The sequence below is a fragment of the Oncorhynchus clarkii genome, chromosome 18 (assembly GCF_045791955.1).
Source record: "Oncorhynchus clarkii lewisi isolate Uvic-CL-2024 chromosome 18, UVic_Ocla_1.0, whole genome shotgun sequence".
NCBI classification, from domain to species: Eukaryota; Metazoa; Chordata; class Actinopteri; order Salmoniformes; family Salmonidae; genus Oncorhynchus; species Oncorhynchus clarkii.
The window spans coordinates 38,049,193-38,066,853 of record NC_092164.1 but is presented as its reverse complement, the minus strand read 5'-3'; the positions used below and the strand labels follow the sequence as shown (position 1 = coordinate 38,066,853).

The 17,661-nt window shown below is 43.1% G+C and overlaps 2 protein-coding genes across 9 annotated transcripts in view; one reads left to right on the top strand and one right to left on the bottom strand.

Annotated features, from left to right (window-relative positions):
- Window positions 1-1,866, bottom strand: part of LOC139373457 (gamma-enolase-like) — a 28,226-nt gene extending 26,360 nt beyond the window's left edge. Inside the window, exon 1 of one of the 6 annotated variants that reach the window (XM_071113985.1) lies at window positions 1,839-1,866. Coding sequence is in view for 1 of the 6 variants with exons in the window: in XM_071113983.1 (XP_070970084.1) it covers window positions 920-929 (10 nt within the window). In the remaining 5 variants the exon portion in view is untranslated. Of the gene's footprint in view, window positions 1-804; window positions 860-919; window positions 1,603-1,838 lie in introns of those variants that run through there. The other 5 variants (XM_071113989.1, XM_071113983.1, XM_071113984.1 and 2 more) reach the window with 5 other exon arrangements.
- On the top strand, window positions 803-17,172 carry LOC139373462 (cell division control protein 42 homolog). 3 transcript variants are annotated; one of them, XM_071113997.1, is made up of 6 exons: window positions 803-1,047; window positions 2,793-2,897; window positions 13,913-13,985; window positions 14,372-14,481; window positions 15,600-15,797; window positions 16,114-17,172. In XM_071113997.1, exons 2-6 carry the CDS (start codon window positions 2,793-2,795, stop codon window positions 16,201-16,203), a joined length of 576 nt encoding a protein of 191 aa, XP_070970098.1. In that variant the 5' UTR covers window positions 803-1,047; the 3' UTR covers window positions 16,204-17,172. The 3 variants fall into 3 exon arrangements, with proteins under 3 accessions (XP_070970098.1, XP_070970099.1, XP_070970100.1); XM_071113998.1 differs by having other exon boundaries at window positions 1,005-1,143; XM_071113999.1 differs by having other exon boundaries at window positions 1,028-1,456; window positions 16,114-17,169.
- Window positions 17,173-17,661: the final 489 nt, after the last annotated feature.

Genomic DNA, 17,661 nt, shown 5'->3' with positions numbered 1-17,661 from the left:
GAACACTAGTCACTTTAATAATGCCACTTTAATAATGTTTACTTATCTTGCATTATTCATCTCATATGTATATACTGTATTATATTACATCTTAGCCTATGCCGCTCTATCATTGCTCATCCATATATTTATATATTCTTATTCCATTCCTTTACTTAGATTTGTTGTGTTATTGTTAGATATTACTTATTAGATGTTACTGCACTGTCGGAACTAGAAGCAGAAGCATTTCGCTACACTCGCAATAACATCTGCTAATCATGTGTATGTGACCAATAAGATTTGTTGGTCCAATAGTTAAGAAGAAAAATAACTACTTTAAAATGGAGATAGCCTCAACGGCCACTGCCCATGCTGTCACAGATGCTATAATGTCACAGATACAAAAATGTGTCCTCTATCTATCTCTATGAACTATCTCTATGGGAGATCCAAACTACTTGTGTGGGTGTGGCCTAGCATTTGGCCGGAACAAGGAATCTGGATTGCCAGGCAAGCGATCCTCCCCAAAATTCACTATGCTCACAAGTAACCCACTGTTTAAAAAAATGCGTTATTCACTTCTGCTAGAATAACATTCAGTCGTGCTTACTCGCCTCACCTAGCTCAAATCTCCTGTGGCATGACTCAGTTCCGGGCTTGCTCTGAACCTGAACGTTTACAGACTCTCAATGTGCACTGATCAGTAAATCAATACTGCAGATTGATTAATTATGTTTAGTGAAAAACGTTTTGCCAATGTCAATCCCTCTCCATTGAAGATCACCTACCTGCCCTAATAAAAGATTTTCAAGGTTGTCTCACCACTTGCCAAGGACAATGTATGTAGTCTCTTTGGAGGATGTCTCTCTCTTTGGCTCTCTAGATTTTCTTATATAACTAAACGGGAGGGTAGATCAAATGTAGAAGATATACTCACTAAATGCCATATGATGAGCCACAGATGAACCTCAAGAATATTGGAGGCTGTGTTGAATGAAACGCCTCCTTTACAGTGATCATGTGTATGAATCCCGGATGTGACAACGCCTGTGTTGGATTGATACGGTAGCGAAACTTTTGCAATCTAAGTCTGATTTGAGATAAATCGTGAAATGTATATTATGTAGAAAGAGTACATATTTACATTTGGAACAACTTAGTGTATGTATTTATTTTTAAACAACGGCATTAGCAGTTGACACCTAGCTAACCAGCTTGCTAAGAAGTGTTGTTAGCTTGTTAGCTGCTAAGAACGTTAGCTATCTTTTGTTTGTTGTTTTTAACTAGTTAACGTTACGTGCTATGTGTCTACATAGCAGCTTGGGAAAATAGCATTCGTTTTTGTTTACTTTTACTTCATTGTTTTAAAAAAAATGACATGGCACTGAAAATGATTGAGGCGAAACGGTTTTACAGGCCTCGTCTGGGATTTAGCTAGCTAACAAGCTAACGTTAGCCTAGCGACCTATGATAGGTAACGTTATCCAGATATAAAACGCTCTGTTTAGTCGGTTTGGTAAGCTCTAGTTGAGATTTAGTATGATTCAAAACTTTACATGTCCCCCCCCCCCTTTTTTATTGGCTAGTTCGCTTGCTACCTTCACCTTACCTCGAACATTGTATGCGGAAGTGACAGCCAGTAACCTTAACGTTAGCTAGCTAACAGTAGCTAGTAAGCAACAATGTGGCAATTAGCAAGGTTTGAAAGTGCTACAAAAAAGTTGGTTAGTAAGCTAGCTATAATTGTGCCCATATTATCCATGCATGTTATGGTACAGTAAATAACATTTTTTTAGGAAATAACTTGCTTCTTTAACGTTAGAGGTTGGTTAGCCTATTCCCCAGTGTTTGCTTGCCTGCAATCCTCGTGTGATAGTTAACGTTAAGTCTGATACATTGTTACATTTTTTTTGTTTCGTATGTTTTTTTTGGAAAGCATTTAGAACTAGAATTGTTGTTAATTACTTATGTCATACTCCCAACCGTCAAAATAATCACAAGACCCTCATTGATGAAATGGTGATGTAAATAAGAGATACTCTATATAATGACGAGATGGTCTTGTCTCTGCTCTAAGAGACAATTTATGCTTGTCCTGAAAGTGTGGTCGGCGGAGCCGTATGGGTGGTGTGACGCAATTCCTGGGCCTCTGGAGGCACTCTGTTCCGCATCGCCTTGGCCTCTCAAATTGTGTAACAATGCGGAGGGCTCGGTATTGCTCCGCATTGACATGATTAGGTGAGGGCGGGAGGTCCTGTATCAATACAAAGTCACCTCCTTGACAACAGCTCTGCGCTGCTCCATGACGCGCAAAAAAATATGTTTGGCCTGACTTCTGCGGAGGCCGCATTAAAGTAAATGCTATACGGCCATTGCAGAAAGCGTATTGACCATGTAGCGCATTTAACAATATGAGTCGTTGCTCAGCAACATACTGGTCACAGGGCCTTGTGCTGTGAACGGTGTATTACTGTCTGACAGCCTATTGTGTGCACTTGAGCGATCTAGATGGTTGGAATTCTTACCACTTGTTATTGGGTCTGTGGCCAATGAGTCATACAATGGTTGTGTCTGCTCTCACTCTTGTGCCCACCCGCTCATGATGTATTATCTTGCCTCTCTCTCTCTCAATATATTTTATACTTAGTGAGATAAACCAATGACACATACCTCTAATCTAAATTATGACTACAGCTGCCAAAAAGACATTTGCAGATTTTTTGTCTTCCCCGATTGGTCTGAAGTTTCACCAGCATCAATCAGTACATTCAACCCTGTTTCTGTCTGTCTGTCTCCCTCCATCCATCCAGATGCAGACCATAAAGTGTGTGGTAGTGGGTGACGGTGCAGTGGGAAAGACCTGCCTGTTGATCTCCTACACCACCAACAAGTTCCCCTCGGAATACGTCCCCACGGTGAGTGGCACTGATTGGAGTGTTGTCAAGAAAGGTCTTTGAGCGGGGCATGGCCAAGTGTCAGGGTTTGTCAAGTGTCTAGACTAGGGGGTGTGCAACAGGAGCCGCTGCAGTTTGTGCCGTTTTTTTCCAGACCATTTTCTAACACATTTCTGTTTCAACTAATCAAATTTAAACCGCTATTGAATGAATCCAGTGTGTGTAGTGCTGGGCGGGAGCAAAAGCCTCCACACACTGTCTGTAATTATTGATCTGTGCAGAATCTCACATAAAGAATCACATATAGAATGGGTTTTGATAAGAGAAGGTATTTGTTTTGTAGCTGAAAAGTAGCTCTTTGATGAAGAGCCAGACTCTTATGGAAGAGGTTATGGACCAAAAAGCAGTCGGGCTACAAGCCTTTTCACCTTTATTTTAGCTTTATTTAACTAGGCAAGTCCGTTAAGAACAAATTTGTATTTTCAATGACGGCCTAGGAACAGCGGGTCAACTGCCTTGTTCAGGGGCAGAACGACAGATTTGTACCTCGTCAGCTCGGGGATTCGAACTTGCAACCAGGTAGCTGGCCGCTAAACTGACTTTTTTATTTTATTTATTTTTTATTTCACCTTTATTTAACCAGGTAGGCTAGTTGAGAACAAGTTCTCATTTGCAACTGCGACCTGGCCAAGATAAAGCATAGCAGTGTGAACAGACAACACAGAGTTACACATGGAGTAAACAATTAACAAGTCAATAACACAGTAGAAAAAAAGGAAAGTCTATAGACATTGTGTGCAAAAGGCATGAGGAGGTAGGCGAATAATAAGAATTTTGCAGATTAACACTGGAGTGATAAATGATCAGATGGTCATGTACAGGTAGAGATATTGGTGTGCAAAAGAGCAGAAAAGTAAATAAATAAAAACAGTATGGGGATGAGGTAGGTAAAAATGGGTGGGCTATTTACCGATAGACTATGTACAGCTGCAGCGATCGGTTAGCTGCTCAGATAGCAGATGTTTGAAGTTGGTGAGGGAGATAAAAGTCTCCAACTTCAGCGATTTTTGCAATTCGTTCCAGTCACAGGCAGCAGAGAACCGGAACAAAAGGCGGCCAAATGAGGTGTTGGCTTTAGGGATGATCAGTGAGATACACCTGCTGGAGCGCGTGTTACGGGTGGGTGTTGCCATCGTGACCAGTGAACTCAGATAAGGCGGAGCTTTACCTAGCATGGACTTGTAGATGACCTGGAGCCAGTGGGTCTGGCGACGAATATGTAGCGAGGGCCAGCCGACTAGAGCATACAGGTCGCAGTGGTGGGTGGTATAAGGTGCTTTAGTGACAAAACGGATGGCACTGTGATAAACTGCATCCAGTTTGTTGAGTAGAGTGTTGGAAGCAATTTTGTAGATGACATCGCCGAAGTCGAGGATCGGTAGGATAGTCAGTTTTACTAGGGTAAGTTTGGCGGCGTGAGTGAAGGAGGCTTTGTTGCGGAATAGAAAGCCGACTCTAGATTTGATTTTCGATTGGAGATGTTTGATATGAGTCTGGAAGGAGAGTTTACAGTCTAGCCAGACACCTAGGTACTTATAGATGTCCACATATTCAAGGTCGGAACCATCCAGGGTGGTGATGCTAGTCAGGCGTGCGGGTGCAGGCAGCGAACGGTTGAAAAGCATGCATTTGGTTTTACTAGCGTTTAAGAGCAGTTGGAGGTCACGGAAGGAGTGTTGTATGGCATTGAAGCTCGTTTGGAGGTTAGATAGCACAGTGTCCAAGGACGGGCCGGAAGTATATAGAATGGTGTCGTCTGCGTAGAGGTGGATCAGGGAATCGCCCGCAGCAAGAGCAACATCATTGATATATACAGAGAAAAGAGTCGGCCCGAGAATTGAACCCTGTGGCACCCCCATAGAGACTGCCAGAGGACCGGACAGCATGCCCTCCGATCTGACACACTGAACTCTGTCTACTGAGTCTGCCGATAAGAATATGGTGATTGACAGAGTCGAAAGCCTTGGCAAGGTCGATGAAGACGGCTGCACAGTAGTCTTTTATCGATGGCGGTTATGATATTGTTTAGTACCTTGAGCGTGGCTGATGTGCACCCGTGACCGGCTCGGAAACCAGATTGCACAGCGGAGAAGGTACGGTGGGATTCGAGATGGTCAGTGACCTGTTTGTTGACTTGGCTTTCGAAGACCTTAGATAGGCAGGGCAGGATGGATATAGGTCTGTAACAGTTTGGGTCCAGGGTGTCTCCCCCTTTGAAGAGGGGGATGACTGCGGCAGCTTTCCAATCCTTGGGGATCTCAGACGATATGAAAGAGAGGTTGAACAGGCTGGTAATAGGGGTTGCGACAATGGCGGCAGATAGTTTCAGAAATAGAGGGTCCAGATTGTCAAGCCCAGCTGATTTGTACGGGTCCAGGGTTTGCAGCTCTTTCAGAACATCTGCTATCTGGATTTGGGTAAAGGAGAACCTGGAGAGGCTTGGGCGAGTAGTTGCGGGGGGGGGGGGGGGGGGGGAGCTGTTGGCCGAGGTTGGAGTAGCCAGGCAGAAGGCATGGCCAGCCATTGAGAAATGCTTGTTGAAGTTTTCGATAATCATGGATTTATCGGTGGTGACCGTGTTACCTAGCCTCAGTGCAGTGGGCAGCTGGGAGGAGGTGCTTGTTCTCTATGGACTTCACAGTGTCCCAGAACTTTTTGGAGTTGGAGCTACAGGATGCAAATTGCTGCCTGAAAAAGCTGGCCTTAGCTTTCCTGACTGACTGTGTGTATTGGTTCCTGACTTCCCTGAACAGTTGCATATCGTGGAGACTATTCGATGCTATTGCAGTCCGCCACAGGATGTTTTTGTGCTGGTCGAGGGCAGTCAGGTCTGGAGTGAACCAAGGGCTATATCTGTTCTTAATTCTGCATTTTTTGAACGGAGCATGCTTATCTAAAATGGTGAGGAAGTTACTTAGTAATCGAAGTTACTTAGTAATCGAAAACATTTTAGTCAGTCAATTAGCACATATCAGCTATCAGTGACTGACATAACAAGATAAACTGCTGATGCACAAACAAATTTAGAAATTGCACCCTGTGTGTTCTACTATTCTAACTCAACATTAAGTTGAAACTTCGACTAAGCACGCCCCCTCATGTTGGCCTGTAAAACAGACCCAATTGTCTCTGTGACGTTTCTCCGTCCTTCTATACTCACTACAGTGCACTCTTCTCATAAGAATCACGTGGCAATTTAATTAAAAAAAAATTATAAGCAGATGACTCAACATACTCAAACAATGCTACTGGTTGATTTGGTAGGTATTGAAATACTCTTACACATCTTACATGTACAGAAATAGGCTGAGATGACCTACAATGGCCTAGTGTATTCTTATATTAGATCCATGTAGTGCATTCTTAGAACCTTTCATTTATTGGTGAATACAGTCCTTGTACTACTGCATTTGGGAGTTGAAACATCTGAATATGGGTGTAGTGTGGACAGTCACCCTTGTAGAGGCAGTTACTTTTCTTTTTTTTTACCCACCATTCTCTGTGGTGTTAGGCCTGGCTCTGTCCAAACACATTATCGTCATGGTGATCAGAGATGTGTTTCTGACTTTGCTTGGTTGCTCTTCAATGTGTGCTGCCTGCCGCGCCTTTCCACTGCATGCCCCAACGCCTCACTGTTTTTATGTCTAAACTTGAACTTCCCGTTAAAAGCGCGGCCTCCCATGGTTTCTCAACCCAATAACGGATAAGCAGACCAATGGTGTGTGGCAGACTGAAGTCCATGGTTGCATCTTAATAGTCGAAGGGGGCTTCCTCGCTTTCGTCTTTCAGCGCTGGTGTATAAAAACACACGAGAGGTGAAAGAAATAAGCCTATGATAGATTGCTTTCACCTCTCCAATTCTTTCATATTCAGGCAGTATTCGATAGTGTTGTCACGATACCAGAAATTTGACTTCGATTCCAGGTTCAGTATCACGATAATCAATACCATCACGATACTCGATACCAAAACGATACCACAGCAAAAAGAGACGGCATATTAGCCAAAGTGCACAGATGGAAAAACAATCTGTTTTCTTTCCATTTGGGACTTATATTGTACTGATCAACAACATTGGCATAAAAGAAGCAATCTCTTATTTTATCAAAGTGTGCTCTTTAAGACCTAATGACATCATTCACACACAAACAGTGAGAGAGAGTGACTGAGGCGAGGAAGACGAAGTGAAGGGGTAAATCGTTTTTTTATTTTTGTTTTTTTACTTCATCCGGTGCCCTGGCTCGGCAAGGTTTGCTCATTTCGACCATCCCATTGATCCTGAGGAGAAATCTCCACCAACCCGGGGCACCGGGCCATGCAAAAAAAACTTGCCCAATGAATAACGTTTTTTGGATATGACTGTATGGTTTTTGGTGACAATCAGCTTTGAAATAAGCATATTGTGTGTTATGGTTTGCGTAATATCACAAACAAAGTTCTAGGGTAGTGAATTGATGTGAGCTTCAGCTGTAAGCTAGCAAGAAAAGTTGCTCTGAATAGCTGGAAGCTACCGGTATCTTCTTGCATTGTGACGTGTTCTAGCCTGGAATGAACTTTGTTTTGCGAACAGTAATTAACAGTTGCAAGATTTCTACATGCCGTGTTGCTTTATTGAAGTGTGTTAGCTCCACACACTTGCTGCACAGAAGTTAACATGATGCAGCCCAGACTCCCAGCGAGTGCAAGGATTCCTCAGGACAGGCTAGAGCTAGCAATGACTAAGTGGAGCAGACACGGTGCGCTCGCGCTAGAAGGTGACATCAGCTTCGCTGATAGACAGACTTGATCCTCTCTCAATCAGTAGAACCTCTTTTCATGTTCTAGTATCAAAAAAGTACAAAGGTTTCGGTATACAGTGTAGCACTAGTGTTCAATCATATTCAGTGCAGTTAAAGGAAAGGTGACAAGGAGAGAAAGACATATTAGACCATTGAGATGCACCCCAACTCTAGCAAGCATGACTTGTGGGTAGGGCTGTAAGGGTACACATATTCCTACCGAACCGTTAGGTACCGGGACCTCTGTTCGGTACGCACTGTGAACCCGAATTAATGCATTCCAACTTAAAATCATTTTTTTAAAACTCTAGGTTATGCCTATGCTGCGTTGTATGCCATTGACTTGTGAGTAAATCTGAGTGGGAAAAATGTATGGAATTCCATTAAAACAACTACAGCCTATGCGCACGTTGTAATTAAAATTTTAATCTTAGCCGGGAACTCTGTGTATGGTGAGTGGTGGGAACGATTAACCAGAATTTAAATCTGCAGTTTAGGAACATGTTGGCTTTACAGTCAACTACAATGGCGATGGACAGAGAGTTGTGGATAAAAAGCTAATATTATGTTCTCCACTGCTCAACGAGAATAGCCTATGCAGAGTGGGGCGTGTAGCTTGCTTTTGTCGGCCAATCACAAGTCATCAAAGCGCCAAGTCATAGAGCCTCCGTGTGTGGCAAAGCAAGTTAGGAGATGATCTAATCAATGAAAGATGGAATTAGTTTAAATGAGAAGTATATGCTATGTGTTATTTGTAACTAACTGTAGGACAGGAAGAAAGTGCTTCCAGACTCAATTAGCCTAGCTAGCTCTTAGCTAGCTATTTTAGCCAACTAGCTTCTCTCGGTTTGATGCAGTCGAGAGGTACTTCGTAATTATATTGGATGATAAATAACCTATCTATGACAAGCTAGAAGTTGGTCTACTCGCGCAAGTCAGCACGGTTGGTTGCTGCCTCTCCCTCCTTCCTTGCTCCCGTTTCACTTCCTTGCTCCCGATCACAGGACACACACCGCATGGTCTGTCCTCCGCCTACTCTCCTTCACGCTGTATCAGCTCTGGTTAATAAAATAGCTTACAGGTGGACTTTTCTGCTGCTTCCCTCACTCTGATCCGACCACGTCTATACAGAACTGGTCATCCTCGGGTCTGTTCGGAAAAGATCTCTGTATTGAAAAATATATTTATGCACATTTGTCTTGGTGGGAATGCCCCAGGTCCATTTCGGAACGTGTCCAACTTTTTAGACCTCTACTTGATGGCTAAAAGACAATGCCAGGAACATTGTGAATGATGTCACAGAAACTGTGCCACAAATAGGGTGCTTTTGAATTTTGCTAACTAAAGTAACTGTTGGAATTTTATTTTACTGCTGTACCGAAAACTGAACCGTGACCCCAAAACAGCAACAGGTGGGTTTGGTGAACCATTACACCCCTACTTGTGGGTGCATCTCAATGGTCTGAAATAGCTTCCTCTCCTTGCTGCCCGGGGAGGCTCAAACTCAAGGGTAAGAATGGACTAGGATGAGGCCTGAGATGAAACAGGGAGTGGACAGCCAGGGAAGAAGGTAAATTGGTGGTTTCGTGACTACACAAGGCAGGAATGTCAGGAATCTCCCACCCAAAATGAGGGAATGACCCTCAAGCTCCACACTACAAAGACAAACATGTACACTAAAGTAATAGTAGTTAACACCGTTATTAATTCCCAGGTGACAGCCATGAGACTCCTTTCAAATAGAACACCTAAAAATGGCAGTAGTGATTTAGTGTTTCACGCTATTCTACATTTTCCAAAGCAACGTCAAGAACTCCCTACAGCAATTTGTCACTTTCTTGAACCCACCTATGTAATGGTGGGAGAAACACCGGTTGGGATAAAGAGACGATGTGTTTTGAGCACAGAGTTACAATTTTTCTTCAAAGTTTTCTGACCTACAAAAAAAGCTTGAAAATGATACCGCCCGTGAACCTGCCCTTCGGTAGTCACTGTCTACGCAGAATTGTGCGACGGAGACAAAAAAAACGAGAAATGGCAATGCAATTCAGCACGAAGCACAGTGGTTTCATCAGCACATTATAGATTAGCTGAGTCAGACAGTTCCTCATTTTTACTGAACAGTATGTGGCTTCTTGGTCTATACGGGGAGTCCCCTAAAGAGGAACAAGATCGCTGTGAAACATTCTGATACCCTACGTACGCAAGCACGCTACGCAAAACGGCATTATTGTGTCAAGTTATGAATGACTGGGCTGCACGAGTCTAAGTAGTTTCTCTACGCAATACCATGTTGTGCAGCTACTTGTAGTTCTTCCATGCGTACATGTGGTATAAATCAGGGCTTACTTAGTTGACGACATGGTTCCCTTTGACCACCTACCACTGTAAGTACCACACACTGTTCTGTCAAGGGAACCAAAGTGAGGGGTTTTCATGTGTATGTATGTACATACAGTTGATGTCGGAAGTTTACATACACAGCCAAATACATTTAAACTCAGTTTTTCCACAATTCCTGACATTTAATCCTAGTAAAATTCACTGTCTTAGGTCAGATAGGATCACCACTTTATTTTAAGAATGTGAAATGTCAGAGTAATAGTAGAGAGAATGATTTATTTCATATTTTATTTCTTTCATCACATTCCCAGTGAGTCAGAAGTTTACATACACTTAATTAGTATTTGGTAGCATTGCCTTTAAATTGTTTAACTTGGGTCAAAAGTTTCAGGTAGCCTTCCACAAGCTTCCCACAATAAGTTTGGTGAATTTTGGCCCATTCCTCCTGACAGAGCTGGTGTAACTGAGTCAGGTTTGTAGGCCTCCTTGAATGCACACACTTTTTCAGTTCTGCCCACACATTTTCTATGGGATTGAGGTCAGGGCTTTGTGATGGCCACCCCAATACCTTGACTTTGTTGTCCTTAAGCCATTTTGCCACAACTTTGGAAGTATGCTTGGGGTCATTGTCCATTTGGGAAGACCCATTTGCGTCCAAGCTGACTGATGTCTTGAGATGAGATATATCCACATAATTGTCCTTTCTCATGATGCCGTCTCTTTAGTGAAGTGCACCAGTCTCTCCTGCAGCAAAGCACCCCCACGATATGATGCTGCCACCACTGCGCTTCATGGTTGGGATGGTGTTCTTCGGCTTGGAAGCCTCCCCCTTTTTCCTCCAAACATAACAATGGTCATTATGGCCAAACATTTCTATTTTTGTTTCATCAGACCAGAGGACATGGGTGAGTGGGATATAAGTTATGAAAATAGGTTATGAAACAGCATAACCATATTCCTGTATCCACACCTGTGCCATATAGATTCAGTAGTTGTAAAGATGGGGAGAGGTCTGTCCGTAATAAAGAGGTGCTCTGCTTTTTTGACACCACACTCCAAAAAGCAAGTCCTGCAGGCTCTAGTTTTGTCTTAACGTGATTATTGTCCAGTCATATGGTCAAGTGCAACAAAGAAAGACATAGTTAAGCTCCAGCTGGCCCAGAACGTCTTGCTCTTCATTGTAATCAGAGGGTTAATATAAATACTACGCCTGCCAGTCTCTCTTGGCTGAGAGTTGAGGAACGACTGACTGCGTGACTTCCTGGTTTTTATAAGAAACATTAATGTGTTGGAAATTCCTAATTGTTTGCATAGTCAACTTACACACAGCACTAACTCACACACTTACCCCACCAGACATGCCACCAGGGGTCTTTTCAAAGTCCCCAGTCCCAGAACAAATTCAAGGAAACGTACAGTATTTTAAGTGAACTGCAAACCTGTTTTTAAAAAGAAACAAATAAAGTAACACCTCATGGCACAACGCCTCTCCCCCATGTGACCTACTTGTGTGTATGTATTTGTAACTGATGGATGCACACACACACATCGCTCATCCATATATTATGTTCATATTCTTATTCATTATTTTACACACGTGTGTGTAAGGTAGTTGTTGTGAAATTGTTAGATTACTTGTTAGATATTGCTGCTCGGTCGGAACTAGAAGCACAAGCATTTCGCTACACTCGCATTAACATCTGCTAACCATGTGTATGTGACCAATAAAATTTGATTTGATGTAAACCAAACCAACACACACACATATACACACACACACACATACATACACACTACATGTAAATGTATTTAAATTGTAAAGTCTTTTGTCTGTATTCAAATTGAAATGGTCACATACACGTGTTTAGCAAATGTTATTGCGGGTGTAGCGAAATGCTTGTGTATATCTCCAACAGTGCAGTAATATCTAACAATTTCACAAAAGCACACACAAATCTAAAGTACAGGGATGGTAATGTATTTTTCGTTATGTCAGCTAATGGAGATCCTAATCAATTAATTGATGTAGGCCTACTGTGAGTCCAACCATCTGACAGGTGTGGCATATCAAGAAGCTGATTTAAAACAGCATGATCATTACACAGGTGCACCTTGTCCTGGGGACAATAAAAAGCCACTATAAAATTTGCAGTTTTGTCACACAACACAATTCCACAGATGTCTCAAGTTTTGAGGGAGTGTGCAATTGGCATGCTGACTACAGGAATGTCCACCAGAGCTGTTGCCAGATAATTGAATGTTCATTTCTCTACCATAAGCCACCTTCAACGTCTTTTTAGAGAATTTGGAAGTACGTCCAACCGGCCCTCACAACCGCAGACCATATCTAACCATGCCAGCCTAGGACCTCCACATCTGGCTTCTTCACCTGCGGGATCGTCTGAGACCAGCCACCCAGACAGCTGATGAAACTATGGGTTTGCACAACCGATGAATTTTGGCACAAACTATCAGAAACCGTCTTAAGGAAGCTCATCTGCGTGCTCATTGTCTTGACCTGACTGCAGTTCGACTTCGTAAGCAACTTCAGTGGGCAAATGCTCACCTTCGATGGCCACTGGCACGCTGGAGAGTTGTGCTCTTTAATTTAAGTCTCTATGGGGGTGCCACAGGGTTCAATCCTCGGGCCGACTCTTCTCTGTATACATCAATGATGTCACTCTTGCTGCAGGTGATTCTCTGATCCACCTCTACACAGACGACACCAGTCTGTACACTTCTGGCCCTTTTTTGGACACTGTGTTAACTAACCTCCAGACGAGCTTCAATGCCATACAACTCTCTTTCCGTGACCTCCAACTGCTCTTAAATGCAAGTTAAACTAAATGCATGCTCTTCAACCGATCGCTGCCCACACCTGCCTGCCCGTCCAGCATCACTACTCTGGACTGTTCTGACTTAGAATATGTGGACAACTACAAATACCTAGGTGTCTGGTTAGACTGTAAACTCTCCTTCCAGACTGACATTAAGCATCTCCAATACAAAATGAAATCTAGAATCGGCTTCCTATTTCGCAACAAAGCTTCCTTCACTCATGCTGCCAAACATACCCTCGTAAAACTGACTATCCTACCGATCTACTCTACCCAGCAAATTGGATGCAGTCTATCACAGTCCCATCCGTTTTTTCACCAAAGCCCCATATCCTACCCACCTTTGCGACCTGTATGCTCTCGTTGGCTGGCCCTCGCTTCATATCCGTTACCAAACCCACTGGCTCCAGGTCATGAATAAGTTGTTTCTAGGTAAAGCCCTGCCTTATCTCAGCTCACTGGTCACCATAGCAGCACCCACTCGTAGCACGCGCTCCAGCAGGTATATTTCACTGGTCACCCCCAAAGCCAATTCCTCCTTCGGCCACCTTCCTTCCAGTACTCTGCTGCCAATGACTGGAACGACCTGCAAAAATCACTGAAACTGGAGACTCATATCTCCCTCACTAGCTGTAAGCACCAGCTGTCAGAGCAGCTCACAGATCACTGCACCTGTACATAGCTCATCTGTAAATAGCCCATCCATGCCCTCCACTCAAGCTATACTGCCTTTCCAGCCCACTGCCTCAACTCCCTTACCATTATCCGGAACTGACTACTAGAGAGACTTTTCATTCGCCTTTAAAAATATACATATATATATTTTTAGGGACTACAATGGAAATAAGTCTGACTTTTTTGTGATATCCCTGTCACTTTATGCTGTGTATGATTTAAAAATATATTTTTTACTGGAAAATAAATACTCAAATAAATAAATACTCAAATACATTTTAAATCAAAACTCTACATGTTATGAAATCCCTAATGATTGATCCTCTATCTGTCTCTTCCTCAGGTGTTTGATAACTATGCAGTGACAGTGATGATCGGAGGGGAGCCCTACACTCTAGGGCTGTTCGATACAGCAGGTAAAACAAAATGGCCGCTCTCTGTCTCTCTCTCTCTCTCTCTACGTGAGCGCTTCCTAACTACAGTGTCTTGAGCCTCGACTTGTAATACCTTCTTCTCACTCACCATGGTCTGCCTGTTTTACTTTCACACGGTGCTTACGGATCGTGTTTCTCTCCAGGCATCTAAGCATTTAACATTGCATGGGTAACTAGCCTATGTAGTTATAGCATTTACCATCGTGTCTAAACAAGTTTTTGTGTTTGTGGGTTAGTCTGGGTTACTTGTGTTAGTCTACCAAGCTCAAATATAAACTAGATCATGTAGACTTTTCCTTGCATATGAAAGGTATCCTTGATGTAAAATCCCAAATAATGTTGCTGTCTCTCTCTGTCGCCCTCCCCAGGTCAGGAGGACTATGACAGACTGCGACCACTCAGCTACCCTCAGACAGATGTCTTCCTGGTGTGCTTCTCTGTCGTATCACCTTCCTCTTTTGAGAACGTCCGTGAGAAGGTGTGTGTGGAATACAACTTTATTGTCCATTTGCTAGAACATAAATTAGTTTTCTGCCCTTCCCAACACCCCCAAAACACAACACACACACACGTGTGACTTCTGTTTTCAAGCCCATGTCTTTACACCTAGGTTTCTCTGTAAACATAGCATTGTGTGTGTTTTGTTAGTTGAGGTTAATGTTCTTTTTCTCCCCTTTGCCTTGATGACAGCTTTGTGCACACTTGGCATTCTCTCAACCAGCTTCATGAGGTAGTCACCTGGAATGCTTTTCTAACAGTCTTGAAGGAGTTCCCATATATGCTTAGTATTTGTTGGCTGCTTTTCCTTCACTCTTCAGTCCAACTCATCCCAGACCATCTCAATTGGGTTGAGGTCGGGTGATTGTGGAAGCCAGGTCATCTGATGCAGCACTCCATCAGTCTCCTTCTTGGTCAAATAGCCCTTACACAGCCTGGAGGTGTGTTGTGTCATTGTCCTGTTGAAAAACAAATGATAGTCCCACTAAGAGCAAACCAGATGGGATGGCGTATCGCTGCAGAATGCTGTGGTAGCCATACTGGTTAAGTGTGCCTTGAATTCTAAATAAATCATTGACAGTGTCACCAGCAAAGCACCATCACATCACCTCCTCCATGCTTCAAGGTGGGAACCACACATGTGGAGATCATCCGTTCACCAACTCCGCATCTCACAAAGACACAGCGGGTCTTTGCAGCAATTCGAAAGCCTGATTCACGCAGTCTCCTCGGAACAGTTGATGTTGATATGTCTTTTACTTGAACTCTGTGAAGCATTTATTTATTTGGGCTGCAATCTGAGGTGCAGTTAATTGCCGATTTCTAAGGCTGGTATCTCTGCAGCAGAGGTAACTCTGGGTCTTCCTTTCCTGTGGAAAGAGAGCCAGTTTCATCAGTGCTTGATGGTTTTTGCGACTACACTTGAAGAAACTTTCAAAGTTCTTGACATTTTCTAGATTGACTGACCTTCATGTGTCATGCTGTCGTTTTTCTTGGTTTTGTATATAACATGAAACCCTCCCATACTCAATGGACATAATATATCCCAAGATCAAAACCTGGGTGTGACCCAAATATGCCCTCCCCCCTCTCCCACAGTGGGTCCCAGAGATCTCCCACCACTGTCCGCGTACACCCTTCCTGCTGGTGGGCACCCAGATGGACCTGAGGGACGACAGCAACACAGTGGAGAAGCTGGCTAAGAACAAGCAGCGGCCCCTGGCCCCTGAGAGCGGAGACAAGCTGTGCCGGGACCTCCGGGCCGTCAAATACGTCGAGTGCTCCGCCCTCACCCAGGTGTGTGTGTGTGTGTGTGTGTGTGTAAACACGTGGGCAAGAGACACAATCTCTATCTACTAAGTCTCTGGCCCTCATTCAGGCAAAACAGGAAATGGTAGGTGTAAGTGACTTGAATGGTTTCTGAAAAGTAACTTCCTCTCACTCTGTCGACCTCTGTCCTTCGTTGTCTTGATGTCATACTTTCTCACTAGGAACTACTAGCGGATGATGGCGACTGTCGACAGCCTTTCATAGTGCAACTGTGGATATTGTGAAACTAGAATAGTGGATCAATGAGTAAATTGACTTCTCTCTCTCTCTCTCTCTCTCTCAGCGAGGTCTGAAGAACGTGTTTGATGAGGCCATCTTGGCCGCGCTGGAGCCGCCAGAGACCAAGCCCAAGAAACGCTGCGCACTCTTATAAAATATTTTAAATTGGGCCAAAGAGCCAGGGGAAAGAGACAGGCGGACACGGAGAACAGATAAAGCTGGGAAGGGTGTAATGGGAGGGAGAAAGAGAGGACGAGTGAGACATTTGTTTAATAGTGCCTTCAGTGATACAGGTGGGGAGGGGCGACGTTGCGTGGATAGGTAACAGAGACCTAGAAATACATCCTAATATGTAATAGAATGTATATCTATGTTTCTTGTAACAAGCTGATCAATTCTCTTCCAGACCAGAAAAGTCCTTCTTAAAAGGAGACCGACAGAGCAATATAGGGAAGAGACAAGGTTTTGAAACCTCTATTGCCTTAAAGTTACAGTACAAACACAATAAGTTAGACAAAAGGAGGAAGAGACCGTGTGGAGTTTATTTTGTGTTTGATGATACTTAAAAACTGACTGGAAAAATGTGCTTAATCTGTGCAATCTAGACGCACACAGGCGCCAGTGCTTTACTCCCTTCAACCCACAACTGAACTCTTCTTCTTCACACACTATCTGACATCACTGCTCCCATGGAAACTACAAGCGCTTTTTATTCCTCTTGGGATTTCACTGCCCCCTAACATGAACTGAATTTCCACTTGCTTCCTTTTTTTGACATTTATTGTTTTAGAGATGATGGTATATTAATGACGATAATAAGAGTATTATTTTTTTGCCCCTTTATTTCCGGGGACACCCCTAGTGGTTAGCGGTTTGGACAATTGTTTTTTTAAAATATGTTTTTTTTATTTTTTTTTATGGTTGTGTGCCAATGTGTTGAGTGTCACTGGTTTCATTTGACATAACGATCATAATATGCCTCTAATGACTACGTAGCTGGTTGTGATGTCAGTAGTAATAACAGCAAATAGCAATAATGGTTATGAGTGACAGTAATAGCTGTATTGACGCATCATCCAGTTGTTTGAAATAAATAAAAAATTACTTGAAAATGGTCTCTTAACTTTGAACTCTTCTCAATTTCCCCATAAAGCATACTATAATTAAACAATAAGGCCCGAGGGGGTGTGGTATATGGCCAATATACCATGGCTAAGGGCTGTTCTTATGCACGACGCAACACAGAGTGCTAGGACACAACCCTTAGCTGTGGTATATTGGCCATATATCACAATACCCAGAGGTGCCTTATTGCTATTATAAGCTGGTTACCAATGTAATTAGAGCAGTAAAAATAAATGTTTTGTCATACCCATGGTATACAGTCTGATATACCACGGCTTCCAGCCAATCAGCTTTCAGGGCTCGACCCCACCCAGTTTATGATCGAATATTTGTACAGTGCCTTCTGAAAGTATTCAGACCCCTTGACTTTTCCACATTTTGTTACATTACAGCCTTATTCTAAAATTGATGAAATATTTCAAATATCTGCAATCTACACACAATACTCCATAATGACAAAGCAAAAACAGGTTTTTAGACATTCTTG